The 15,008-nt window shown below is 35.8% G+C and overlaps 1 protein-coding gene across 4 annotated transcripts in view; it reads right to left on the reverse strand.

Moving 5' to 3' along the window:
• Window positions 1-1,601: 1,601 nt before the first annotated feature.
• PCMTD1 (protein-L-isoaspartate (D-aspartate) O-methyltransferase domain containing 1) overlaps window positions 1,602-15,008 on the reverse strand; it is a 40,896-nt gene continuing 27,489 nt past the window's right edge. For all 4 annotated transcript variants that reach the window (XM_069004729.1, XM_069004731.1, XM_069004730.1 and 1 more), the window contains 3 exons: window positions 8,993-9,164; window positions 7,315-7,438; window positions 1,602-4,273 (listed from right to left, as the gene is read on the reverse strand). In XM_069004729.1, the coding sequence (XP_068860830.1) occupies window positions 3,903-4,273; window positions 7,315-7,438; window positions 8,993-9,164 (667 nt within the window). In that variant the 3' untranslated portion in view covers window positions 1,602-3,902. The remainder of the gene's footprint in view (window positions 4,274-7,314; window positions 7,439-8,992; window positions 9,165-15,008) is intronic.

The following is a 15,008-nucleotide window of genomic DNA, read 5'->3' on the forward strand; positions in this document are numbered from 1 at the left end:
TTGGCTTCTCTCCAGCACAAAAGTATTTTGTAAAATATCCTGGCAAGGTATTACATAGACTCTTTGCTCGCAGTACAAGAGGACAGAGCTTTACCAAGGATGTGCAAGTTCCCTTTGCTCCCCTACAATTCTCTTTAAAGCGTTGCAGAATACAAAGGATGACAATCAGGAAACTCTACAAAGAAAATGTCACCATCATGCTGAAAAGCACTGATAAATCAGCATTAGATTCTTGCTTCCACTGACCATAAACATGGTGCAAGACTTGTGGCTAAACAAGCCAGCTTTACTTGAATAGAGTAGTTCAACAAGTTGACATGTACACTGTGAAGCTACAAAAGCAAGAGAGGCATTGACCAAGCCAGTCATCTAGATTTTACTGAGTTGTTTCACTAAAGCAGCTCAAGAAATACACACCTTTAAAGCCTCACTGTTCCAGTGACACTCCAATGACCTTCTCAGATCAAGTTTATGGAAAACACCTCATACATGATTCAAGTGTTGTCAAAATAACTGGCAGCTAATTAAAGTGAAGTTCAGTATATACACCTCTGAGAAGAACACAGAACACCACTCCTTTATCTTTTGTAATTGATTAGTAAATCACACAAAGCCTTCAGTTTTATTCAATTACATGAATGATGGGAGCAGACACTTAAGGACATATGGATAAATATTTAATGAGTTAAAACAGCTTTAATCAGAACATAGCACATTTTATTACATTCCCTATTTGTTTTCAAATTGACAGGCAAAGATGCATTTTTAAAAGTACTTTAGAGAAAGAAAAGATACAGAATTAAAAAAAAAAAAACAGACTTAAGTTGCCAGCACCTGAACAAGCAACAGAGTGCTCAGTCAAGCACAGCTGTTCAGGCTCACTGCAATGAAAACTGCTCTTTTCAAGTTTTTGGGAGACAGCTGCTGAGTTTGTCCTGAATGACATGGGATTAAAAATCCATGTCTTTTGAAAAGACTGCACTGGTCTTGGGTGCCCCTCCAGATCAAAGAAGAGAAACCCCCGTGAAGTTCCAATTCATCACATCCTTCCTTACAGTGACCACAATTCTAACTCTGCTCATCAGCCTACCCAACCCACCTTGCATCTTTCCTCTAACTGGCAATAAAATGGAGCTGCATCCGGCAGGAGTTGCAGAAGGAAGTGTGACTCACTGCTCACCACCCTTGTGGCTCTTACCTTCAAGTTTTTATTTATTTTGACCCAGGAAACTGCTCAGTTGAGGATAAAAAAAAACAAACAAACAAACCAACAAAAAACAAAAAACCAACCCCTCAATATTAAGGAAAAAAAACCACACCACGGAAATGTTCTTCAATATATAGCTTCAATATATTAGCTTCTGGGCTCTCTCCAGAGGAAACTCTCCACACAAGCACTTCAAAAGTAGTGTGGGACCAAAATAGCTTTCCCTGTGTCATGAATAACATCTTTCAACCTTTGCAAAAATTCAAAATTTAGCAAGACTATATACTTCTGAAATTCAAAAACAGCCTTTATTAAGAGATTACTGACCTAATTATGAAACAACTGCTACCTGAATTTCTAAATAACTGAAAATACTTCCACAGAAACACAGAAATTCAAGCAAGCAGAAACCACAAAAAACCATTTTATTGCAACAATGTCCCCATCATCAAGTGAGATGGCAAAAATTAAATTTTAATTAATTTTGCGTTTCTACCTTTTTATTTATGTAAATATAAATTCAAGAGTGTAAAATAAATCCACATATAAAACACAGAGGAAACATTCTTTCAGTGACTCCAAAAAAAACTTACATACTGAAGATTCATGACAAGCCATCCACTGTCCATTTTTCCAAGTATACAGGCATGAAAGAATGCAGAAATTTATTCTCAAAAAGCATCCTGTATAAAGTCCTTGAAGTACTTAAGTAATATTTAGTAATCTCATTCTTGAGATTATGGATGTAGATTCCAAGAAAAGAAGAGACAAACATTTCAAACTTCAGATTATTTAACCTCCATCTAAAATAACCCATTTAAAACAAGATTATGTTCAATTCTTATAGCTGAAGCATCACAATTACTTTATTAGTATCATTACTTTGGAAAACTATTTCTTATAAGGTTTTCCTGCTTTTAGAATAAAGTCAGAATATTTATTTCAAATACTTTTCCTTAGTTATACAGTAAATATATTGCGGAAAGTAACTCCACATGCTGGTACAACAGGCCTTCATGAAGTTCCATTTAAACATTACTATGATGTACCTTAAAAACAGGGACTACAGCATGAAATGCACCAAAAACAGTCAGTGTCATGGGATTGTGCCTGATCTTCCTTCTCAGATGCAATAAAATACTAATGTATTTTGAAGTTAATATTGGACTGCTAGACCATATGAATACTGATTGGTTATAAATATTTGGAATAGGAACATTTACTGCTTTAGAAATATGTGATTATTTTGTTCATTGTTTTACACAAAAAGAAGTGTCACCAGTATTATAAAATGTGTCATGGGGGATATTTCACTAGGAATGTTTTTCATTGGGTGTAACAGGCATATGTTTCCAATGATTGTGGTTTTTAATACATATCATGCCAAGTTCTTAATAAACTGTTTACCCTCATGGTTATGTTACAACAGAATGAAGAAATTAAGATGGTAAAAGCAAAGTTAAAAATGAGAACTGCAAGTAACTTCACAACTAGAAGAGGAGAAATCATTGACAGACTTAAATCAGCACTATTGTGGGTCCCCACAGTTGCACTGCTACTCTTAGGTTTCCAAAAGATGCATATGATTTTATAAATATTTTTGTGCTAAGAGCCATGCTCAGAAACAAAATATAGGCTGGCACAAGTCTACCTTCTTGGAGATGCATGTTAAGTATAAAATTCACTTACTAAAGTGCATTTGCTGAACAAATTCTAACTTCTACTATTATAGCTATCCCAATAAGCAATACAAACTAAACTTTGTTGAAATTCTACCTCTACTTAAAAGCAGTAAATATAGATGACTGAAATCTAAATTACAATCTTGCATTACCAAACCTTTTGACTCAATGCTGTGAGCTTTAGAAATAAACAAAATGTACTGCCCTATACTTCCCAAAAATGAGGAATTACCTCTAGTTAGAAATACTGACAGTGTAGAATGGAGTTAAGTATAAGCAGATCTGAAGTAAGCATTGCTTTGCTTCTTATTCAATACGGTATTTCTTTAAGGCTCTGAGAGAAGCTGTTAGTTGTCTCAAGGTCTTTTGGCAAAAGATAAATACAGAAGTAGCAGGGTCATCTGACATTTCAGAACTTGAATTTTTATATTTCACTAAAGCCAGCTCATTCAGTGTCTGTACACATTTATTGCACTTGTGTTGTTGGAATACATCTCTACCAACATAGTAATAATGATTGCAACAAAGCCATAGTAAAATAAACTTTAAAAGGGTCTGATTTGGACATTACAGGATAACTGTCTGCATGTTTAAAATGCTTCCCTAATAGTAATAAATACAGACAAATTGCTCATCAATCAGATGCACATGTTTAACCAGTTATTTAGCATATATAAAATTTCACTCATCCTTTTATCAATACAAATCTGTTAGGGATCAAAAAAGACTTACCATGCAAAATATTGATTAGTGCTGCATAATGGAATATATATTTCTATCAGAGTTAAAACAGCCTTTCCAAAATTTAAAGAAAAATAGATTTTTAAAAAGGGATTCTACTGTCGAATGCAAGTCTTCCTTGTAGCAAAGACAAGATAGAGACAAGTTACCATTTATCGCTGTACTTCAGTCTTGATGAAAGACTAATAATATTGTCCACCTACTTCTTAATAAATGCTACATTTTCAAGAATAAAGGAACTATCAGTAGGCATTATCTCTACTTAAAACAAGTTATTTTTCTCTGTAATAGGTCAAGTATGCTTTTAAAGATTCAGGTAATGGTAGACTCATAATTTTCTCTCTCAACAGATTTCGAGGAGGCTCTTCTGGCTTCAAGGCCTCACTGTGATCTTTATCCTCCTCCTCTTTGTTATCCTCTTCCATTCTTTCATCTTCTTCACTATCTAGAGGCTGAGGAATGAGCTGATTACCAACAAACACATAGGTGTTAATCCTGCGTCTACGACATCTCCTGCGTTTGCGTTTTGGAGGAGCCTTCTGAGTAATACCCTTGGCTTTCATCTCCTCGTTTATGAAGTTTCTAAGAGTGCGTCTGATATATATTCGAGCTAGGTCCTGGAGGTTCCTAACAGCACATGGAGCTAGAATGAAAGAAAAGTAAGTTATACTAAGTGAAATTTCCCTCTAGCAAAAAAACCCAAACTAGCTGCAAGGTGGTGAGACTAATGTCCAAAAACAATTCAGTTGAAATTTAGTGAATGATACAATATGCAAATGAAACAAGGTTAGATAGTATCTCCTTGACAAACCCTGTGACACAGTCCAGGAAACAGAGGTCTTTAGACACATATGCAAGAGAAGTAGAAAGCATGTACAGATCACTAAAATAAACATAAGAAATCATACAAGTACTGTCACTTTTTAGCACCTAGCACATCTTGACACCTACTGCTACCACTGTTAAGATACTGTTGTGGGAAAACAATTTCTACCCCTGTGCCACATTTGCTCAGGCAAATGCCTTTCTTCTGCCTCCTTCTGCTCACCATGCTTTTCCTCACTTCCTACTGAATCTAACTGATGAGGGAAGGACATGTCTAATTCACAGGTGATCACCCAGATAAGCCACCTATATCTTTGCAGAAGAGGAATTAAAATTACTCAAGTCCTAAGGGGAAAAAACCCCAAACCAACAAGCAAGAAAAAGCCAAAACTTTATGTTTTCCAATGACAGGCAGGTGATAAAATACTGCTTGGTAACTCGACACCTGCCCTAGATGAGCTATGGATGGCTAATTCCAAGGAAAACAAAACCAAAAAAAGCACACCAACCACAGCTAAAGCTTGTTTAACTTTCTTACTTGTCACTTTCCTTCCTGTACAAAATACCCTACACTTAATGGGGACTAGAGCAAGTTAGTGAAGATGTAATTTCAAAAATTACACTTCCAGAAAATTCGTTCAGCTAAAAAAGCTCCCAATGTAGTTGAAACAAGATCTATTGCCACATACAATGACTTCAGTTGCAGACTAATTAATTTATCTGAGACAGAAAGGATGTTAAGACTGACAGTACTGATTTCAGGTCATGCCAAAGAAAGGGGGGGGGGTGAAAAAGTGTCTCATTTCTTTAGTATGAAATCAGCTCAAAAGTTCAAAATTCAACAACAACCCTATCTAACCATCCAGAACAGATTTATAAGTTCAGGTGAAACAAACCATGATTGTAGATTGTAGGCCAATTATAACAAAAGCAAGCATTTTTTAATAAGAGGAACAAGATGCAAAATTTTGTATATTTAATGTTCATGTATTTCCAATTGCCTATGATCAGTGAACTGCATCCTAACCAATTACATTGATAAAACAAATCTTTTAACACCTCTGTAGTTTTCTACAGGAAAAAGACTCTACTTTGAGCATGGCTGACAGATATTTCACATATGAGAGTTATTTTAGTTATATATAAACACTACATATATGTCAGAAGGCATTCAAGGGTTGTCCAAAGTATGGCATACACTCCATGTTTACTTCGTGATGACATTTGCAACCACTGGCTAAAGTTTACAGAAGGAGCATTTTCATTAGACTACTTTGAACTTTTAAGATAAATTATAGGCCTTTGGATTTGAAGCAAATAGACAATGTTACTATAAAAGAGAAATTACCTAAAAGTTTTATTTCTTGAGCTTTTTGCACCCCCGACCCCTTCCACGTACACCCAACACACCCACACAAACATTTTTTCTTTATTTTTAAGTTTCAAAATAAAACCAGATCAGCCTGAGCAGTGGAAAGAAGCTTATCTCTCTGATCTCATTTTACAGTGCAACTTCAAGTCTCCAACACTTTTCTCCTTTAAATAGTTTGAACAGTACCACATTTGCTTATTTTTCTCCTTTTCTCACTAAAAAGTCATTTTGAAATTTTAACACAGGAAACACCTTTCTTGTACTACCATTCAGCTCTGAATGTCCACAGTCTGCACTCCTCATTCTGAAAATTTAAGAATGTTGATAGAAAATCGTCTTTTGTTCTAGGGAATTAGATTGTATAAAGTTATTGTAAAGTTTGACTAGCCACCTCTGTATTCCATTGCTAGATATGTTACAACCTATCTATTATGGACGGAATGGAGGAAAAAATAATCTTGTATTACTAAGTTAATTTCAGGAAATGACTTCTGAGGGCTCAAAACAAGTGTTCACCCAACCAAAATTAATTATTTCTGCAAAGGAACAGATTACATAAAGGGAATTCTCTTCTATACTTTGTATAAAAATGTAAAGGTAACTATCTTAACAAGCTCACACACTCAAAATTAAAAGGCAGATCAGCAGTTACAGGCAATGCAAGCTGACTGGACTCCTGAAGGGCTTACACAGTTAAAACACTTGCACAGGAGGGAAGAAACATACAAAGGGGACAGTTCTCTTTAGTTACTTGTTAACATATCAAAAGAGGAGAGAAAAGATGTCATCTTTTAGGCTCTTTGTTGGTTTCTTTAGTTTCTCATGTGCTACCGAAGCTCTGTATTATTCTTCTCCCAGCCCTGACTACTCTGACAGAAAATTTTAACTCTATGCTTTTCTCTATCAGCTTTTTGTCCTTCCCTGTTATCATCCTATCTTACCATCCTGGCAACAGGTGTACTTCCAAAGACTTTCTAATTACCTTTACTACCTCTGCTCAAAGCATTGCAGCTACAAAGCCAATCCTGATGACTAATAACAAACAGCTAGGTATGACTATAACCATTGCAGACAGACATAAAAGCACACTCAGGCTTATTAAGACTCTATCATACCACAGCCCCAGTTTAGACTCTTCCTTCCATTTCAGAGGGAAGAGAAAAAAAGTTCTCTGGTAGATCATGAGAAAGTTAGCACTATGAGGGACCTAATATTAGCTGCCTATTTTATCTATACTGCTGTAACAAAGAAGCTGAACCCAAAAGGAAAAGGTGGCTGGAAAAACAAGGTAGAAACATTTTATCACTTAAATTCAGAATATTAACTGTGAAGCAACACAAACCATGCACTAGGAACACAAAAACGGATCAGTGAGCTACTACTTTGCTAAATGGAATGTCTCTACACCACAGCCTCTCAACTTCCAGACCTTCAACATCATGCACTGTAACATCCCTTCAAGCCAAAGGGAGGGAACACAAACTTACGCAGTCCTACAGTGTCATGTTTGCCGTTGTCGTTCCTGTTTGGTTGCACTAGTGGAGCAAATGAAACAGCAAGGATATTCTTACTTTCCCATGTGTTCTGTCCTGTTCTCAAGATCTGTGTTAGCTGCAAAACAAAACCAAAATAAATCAGTGGTTACAATTTTGTCATACTCAATACTATTCAGATTGGTGTTCAAACACACTGCTATTTTGTTTTGCTTCAAAATGAATAAATTAAGGCTGTTTTATCAACAGAAAGAACTTTGATAATCCTTGGTATCACTTGGTCATTAGAGTACTGAGTAAGGCTTTTTGGTAACGGGAAGAGATGCAACTGGAAAACTAAGGCCCTAAGGTAAAAATGAAGGTAAGTTTTGTTTTTTCTCATTTTTCAAAAAAATCGAAGAACACTTTAGATCAGAAGCAACCTCTGGAGTCCTACCTATTCCTTGAACAGGGTCAACTTCAAAGTTAAATTAGAAGGTATTCCAATTAAGTGAAAAAAGATCTAGGACTGAGATTCCCCACCTGTCTAGGCAACCTGCTGTAGTGTTCAACCATTCTTACTATGAAAAACTGTTTTCCTTATTTGCAGGCAGAAAGCTCCCTTACTGCCAATTTGTAACACTCAGTATGCTGTGCACCTGTGAGGAGAACTGGACTCCTGTCTATCAGGTAAATTCTCCACCCCTTCAGGAAGACAACAAGAATTAAACATTTCTTCGTCGTTTTTCTGCAAGCTAGATTATCTCAGATCTTATAGCTACTCCTCATACTTTACATGCTCTAAGCCCCTATGTACCTTGTATGTAAGGTAAAAATAGTCACAGTTTTAATTTCTCTCTTAAATTGTGACTACTTTTAAGTTGGATTCCATCAATTTCAACTGACAATATCTTAGTTGAATAAATAATGAAATTTTTAATGAAAACTCCATGAACTGCATCATGGAGGCTATGCTTAAATCCCTTTGGTATGTTAAGAAAGCAGACAGATAATGTGAGAATTCTTTTTTGAAAGTAAAGTAACTAACATGCTTATCAACAAGCCCTTTAGTAATTATCTGTATTTAGGAGGACATCAACTTAAGCCACATGATGTACCTTACTCAATTTCCCTATAAGTAAAACAGGGAGAATAATACTTACCATTGAGAAGCCTTTTGAGGTCTAAGGATAAAAAGTGATAAAAGTGCGAAGCATTATTAAAATAATATGCCCCTGTCTGTTAAATGCAACATGGAAAAGCAACACTGAAAACTGCTGGGAATAAAGTAGTATTTTCCCTTCATTTTTTTCCTCCCCTTACAATGTCCCACTAATCACAGTTATTTTGTATTCTTTGAAATCAATTCTCCTAGTTTCTTTGTTTTGAAATACTGACTGAAAATGTCTGTGTGGCATGAGATTTCAAAGCAGTTCTCGGGCTGGTATAACACACAGGAGATAGTAAGAAACAGACTATTAAAAGCATGTTATTGATGCCTTCCTACAAATTTAAGGGAAAAAGGTTCAAGACTTCATTAAAAAGATCAGTATCTGCTTAATTGCAACAATACACCAAATCAAGGTATCGTTTAGTTGAACATTAACTTAGTCAAATATATATTCCAAAGCATAAATTAAATTACGTATTTATCATACTAGGAGATAAAAAGGGGAAATTGTCACTAAGTCACCTGATCTTCTATAGGCATTACTAAAATGCCTCCAACTTTCAATAAAATTTTCATGTAGTTTTCATGGTCTTTCTGGACTCCAGCTCCACAGTAAATCCGGTCATATTGATGGCTGTCTGAGGCTATTTCCAAACAATTACCGACCACAAAGGCAGGTTCACAGAACTCAAATCTAAGGGGAAGAAAAAAAGAAAGAGGGGACACATTTCAAATTAGGATTTTTAAGAAAAGCCAGTACAGATAAAGACAGAAAAATGTATTTCATATCTTCCGTTATATCATGAAGAAAGATTAACATACACAACTTAAAAGTCTGTATTAAGACATTACTTTGAAAGTAATCTGGTTTTTTTCTGCCACATCATGGACCACTGAAGAAAAACTCTTAAGCAGTTATAATTATGTATTATGCAAAACACAGAAAGCTTAGAAACATCATCTTCCTCACTACAAGCAAGTAGATTCATCCAAAGAAATCTTAAGCCATATGGTACAAGTGCCACTAAAACAGTATGTTTATCAACAATGAGTGATATCCAGGCTGTTGAATAAACATTGAAAAGTTTCATTTCCTAGTAGCTCCCCTCCATTTTCTCTAAGTTAGGGTTTTTTTAAAGACTCATTTTTCTCTACCTCCTGATTTTCCTTCCACCTTGCGCCCAATCCACTTTCCCCCAAAAAGGAATTCAATGGAAAAGTCTGGCACTTTTTTGACACATGCAAAGCAAGACAAAAAAAAAAGATTCATTATCTCAGAAACATCTCATTTTCATCAGCAAATGGAAGTTATACAACTGCATTTTAGTGGACCTAAGTTTATAATACAAGTTGCAAGGACTGTAAGTGTTCTGTGTCACTGCATGGAATACCCAACGAAAAATGTACAGGGCAGTACTTTACTGCTAAAGCTTCATATATTCTCTGTAACACTGTTATTTTCTGACATTTTTTAAATCTCTGAAGCATGTTACTGCTTTAGCTGTTAACACCATAATAAAATTTACCATTTTGTAAAAAAATCCCTTGCGTGAATAGCTGTACATTTTCCCCAAGCACTTTACATTTAAGAAGAGAGGTTACAAAGTAGCTCATAGAAAGGATTTATGATTTTCTTTGAAAAAAATGTTACATAAAACCTAACACCCTTGTCGTTGCATGAAAAAGTTCATAAACTTCATCTGGCAGTATTAAAGTCCAGTGCATCTCAAACATCATCCAGAAGCAATGATTTTTCTAAAAACTTCAAATACATGTAGCCATTTCATGAACTTTACGGCTGACTGTCAATGGAAAGTAATTTTTCTTTTTTGCTTGGCTACCATTAGCAAATCCTAGTACCACACCTGACAACATTCAAATCAATATTTTGTCAGTTACAATAAAGTTGGCAGCTTTCACTGCTTAGGGATGAAGCCTGTAAGGGTTAGCTGACTTTTTGATCTAGAGCGCTGCCATTAACAAATCAGGAAATCGAAGTTTTTGCTGGAAGCATATTTTTTCCTCCAAGATAGGATGCTTGATCTTGAAAATACTCCAATGCTTCTTTCTTTGACTAGTCCAGATAGACCCAGAATCTTTTAACAACTACTGCATGGCTCTCTCTCATGTACTTCTTGTGGTCAACAGTCCATGTTGTCTCTTCCAAACCCAGGTGGGGGGAAAAAAAAAGAAAACTACAAACACCACTGTTAAAGAAAAAAAACAAGATGGAAGGGGAGTAGGGATAAACTACCTTGTTGCACGCAACTGGGAAGGTGAAGCTAGACCGGCCTGAACTGTGGTTGAAATAATTCCAGACTAACAGAAAGATCTAGAAATACATTAGACAAGGTTAAATGCTGGGAAAAAAATTAAATCCAAGGCACTGATCAATGTGCTGAAGAAGCAAATCTCATTTTGTAAGCACTTGTGCTATCATGTTCTTTTCTACATTTTCTACATTCCACATACAGGTCAATCAGGCAGTTTATTCTACAGTTTTCATTTCAGGTTGCCTATGGTTTAAATTAAATTTTACCACATCAGTTTAATTTCAAAGTTTGAACAAAGTACTTTTGTGGATTTAAAAAGTAAAGGAGGAAGGGAGAGGGGACAGGGAGAGAATGAATATGGTACTTTTCCAAAATGCAGTTTTAAATCTTGACACAGTCCCTGGTTAGTTATAGAAAAATGAAGACAAGCCTCGCCGCCTGCCTGCCCCCACAGCTTTTACAACTTCTTCTCAGAACGCTCTTCTAAAACCCACCAAATTTATTACCAGATAATCCTGTTTCCTCTACTAGAAAGCACCTTAAAAGCTCAAGAATACACTGATCACAGCCTCTTAAAACAAGGAGGAACACCAAACTGTCCAAGAAATACAAGACACAACAAAACCCCACAAAACACTCCCCAGACACAAAATACTCTATACAGGAGCTGAGGACAAAAATCCACAGCAGTCTTTACTAATATAGTAAAATCTGAAGATAATTTGTCATTTAGCTCCAGGGCTTGTAACCAGAACGACACAAAGTGCAAATAAAGACACAGAAGCAACTTCTTAATACACTTATAAGAGTAAAATGGGTTAAGCACTAGAGACCAACTCTGTCTATAAGCACCTTAAATTAGCGGGACTGTGCTCCCTCCATGCTATTAGCAGAGTTTTGTGAACACACAAAGCTCATGACCAAAATAGCTGTTCATTTATTATTCCATTAACTTCAAAAAATACTGTCTTCCTCCATATAGTTTTTCAGCTAGTTTCAACCCAGTCTGTCAATGGCTGGTCTTCCTGACACTCATTTCCCAGAGCAAAACCAAACACTTTATGGACTAGGTTACATGTAATTTCTGAAGACATCTCTTTAATCCATGTCAGATAAAAAATGAAGTCTAATCAGCTCACCTGGCCATGCAATGCTCACCCCCAGCTGGCCTGAATTGGTGTGCTAGCTGCTGCTGTGCTGCTAGTTCAGGAACTGCCACATGTAGTTCCCTGTTATCCAGAAAGGTAAAAGTAGGTAGAAGAAATGGGAGGGAAAGGTGATAAACTGTCTCTGTTAACAGCAACATGCCCGTTCAAAAGCCAATTCCCTCATTCGTGCTTCTCATGAAATTATTCAAAAGTAACTGCTTCATGTGTTACGGTTTGAGCAGTGACTCATACCAGATATACACCAGAAATACAAGAAAAGCATACTGCATTCCTACTTAGAAGAGCACCATGGTCTTGTTAAGTTGTAGAACAGTGACTCTGGTTCCTCCACACTCCCATGTAACATAGATCTCACTAGTGATGTGGCAAGACTCTTTCCCAGATCCCCGAATCTTGAAATTATTTCGATTTCACAATTATATACACACACCTCTGAATGAGAAAGAGCTGATAAAGGTATGTACCATTTTCTTGTATTTATCCAAGCCAGTAATTTGAGATGACCTTCGAACACAGACTGAAGTATAATTCTGAAAATTGTTTCTACTAACTTGCCTAAGTAATTTTCAAAAAGAGTGAAGTTTAGATTGGTTTTACTCAAGTATATGAGACCCCATCAATTGATCCCAAAATTACTTAAAATTTAAATACAAAGGTTCTACAAATACAAGGAAGTATTCAATATTAAGAATACCTACCAAGAGCATCACAAGCATGTTAGTCTTACAGTAGGAAAGTAGTATCAACCATATTAGGTCAAGTTCCATTTTAAAACAATCAAACCCAAATTCTTCTAGTACTAATTGTCACTACATCCGAAAAGTTTCTTTTATTCCTACTGCATCTGTGGTATCAAAACAGACCAGGTATTCCATTTCATTCTGTGTTACATGGAGCTATCTTTTATTAATATTGATGAAAATAAAATTGTTTATTGCGTCAACGTGCAGTATTGAAAAACACGTAAGATAACTATCAAGAACAGCTAATATTTCACTTTAATACTTTCTTTATTTCCAAGCTGAAATGGAACTAAGAAATGCCACATGTTCTTTAATGTTTGTTCACCTCTACCATGTGGCCAGGGCACCTTTACAGAGCATTATATTGGTAAAATGAAAAAAACCTCTTATTTCACACATCAGATAACAAAAAGAAGGGAAAAAAGTTTTGTAACTATCTGGAAAAGTTTAGTCACTTTAGGTCCTTCAGTGGAATCTGCTATCTTGATTACAAGAGAACCAACAGCCAAGAACACAGAAATTAAGAGTTCCCATTACAGATAAAATAGCAACAGAAAATCTCTGATTAAACAAACACTTGCCACACAATAAATTTAAGCACACACAGATCACATGTAGCAATGGCCCAAGATAACCACGCAATTTCAAGTGTGTAAGACTTTTGCATGGGATAGGCATTTCAAGTTTGCACTCAACATAGCCAAGGTACTTTTTCTCCAGCTAAAAACAAACAAACAAACAAAACCCTGTAGAATTTAAAGTGAGTTTTTGCCTCTGCTGCAGAAACTTAAGAAAATGATCAAGTAATAGATTGTAACTGCCCATGTTTTAAAGTTAGATTCCCTATAGATATCAACACAGCAAAGTATTACCACTATAATAAAATAAACAGCCATTTAAAACATTTACAGCAAAGAACTAAGGTAAAGTTTGTTGCTCTTGTATCCATATCCACCAATCTAGTGTATGTGTCATAGGAAAATACTAATTAAAAAAGCATGAGAGTATAGCACTAACCCACCCTAACAGCAGGGATTTTTTACAAGGGGATTCACTGGTTAGTCCTAATATGATACCCACCCGTGAACCCTACCTTTAATTAATTCCAGCTCTGAATATGTACAGGACACTTCTTGGGCTAAGCTCTTCTACCTATACAACCTCCATGAATGCAGGATGTTATGCTGATGTCTCGTGAAGATGAGACTAGGTGAAAGGAGGTATGGATTGTCTCCCTTTTTGTTGTTTTAAATGGTAAACATACTTGATTTAAAAAGAAAAAAAAAAAACAAGTTCCATAAAATTGGAGAGAAAAATAACAAGTTATTTGAAGGAAAAAAACCTGCCAGCATCCACAGATTTGTATCTGAAGGAAACAGTAAAACATGTTATGAGATGCTTAAAAAAAGCAATATTGGGGAACCACTTAAAACTGTTTTTGCTAAGAGAAGAATTATTTAGTTCTTAAAACCAGCACCACTCCAGCTACATTTGACACCTCCTAACTACAACATTCACATCAGAGTATCATCTGACAGTACACTTCCGCCTATTCCCATATTTACTAACACACTCATATCTCTCAGCTTACTGTTCACAGCCTTCACAGAAAGAAAATCCATGTCAGCATGAATTTAGTATGCTGTTTTCCAATCCACACATTTCCTTTAGTTGGTCAACTCAAACCTCTAAAAAGCCTGAATTCACACTCAGTATCACCGAACTGCTTTAAGTAATTCCCTTCTAATGAGAAATTTATTTAAATTTATTAAAATTTAGGGCACAAAGGACTACCGTTCTACTTTAATAATGTATAAGAAAAGGTTGGCAAGTTGTTAACATTTGTCATTTGAACTACAGTGACACTACATTAGTAGAAAGAATTTCACTCAAGTCTTTGTGGGGAAAAAACCCCCAAAACATAACATATCTTAATAAATATTTCATAACAGAATAGTAAATCCAGCATAAGAACTCATGGAATTAGCTTTCTACCAAACTACCCTTAAACCATCAAATACATTAATAACCAGACATTGAAATGAATCTGCAAAATGTGTAGAGTCTGAAAATATGTGATAAAACATTAAACAATTTTGCTTACTGTGATGAGGCAGTAACACTTACATTTGTCCTATTCTTATGCACTTTTGTCCTAGCTCTAATATACTGCTAGCCATACTTTCCAAAAATGGACTCCTCAGGATGGTGGAAGAAGAGAGGAAAGAAGGAAATAAAACCCCCACCAGTACTGGCACATTTGTTGGTGAAGAGAAACAAACCCAAAAACTGGTGTATGAAGCTACGGCAGTTGCAGACTGAGTTCCTGTGCTGATTTAAAGAGACAGGCTGA

Source organism: Aphelocoma coerulescens, chromosome 2 (assembly GCF_041296385.1).
Source record: "Aphelocoma coerulescens isolate FSJ_1873_10779 chromosome 2, UR_Acoe_1.0, whole genome shotgun sequence".
In the NCBI taxonomy this organism is placed as follows: Eukaryota; Metazoa; Chordata; class Aves; order Passeriformes; family Corvidae; genus Aphelocoma; species Aphelocoma coerulescens.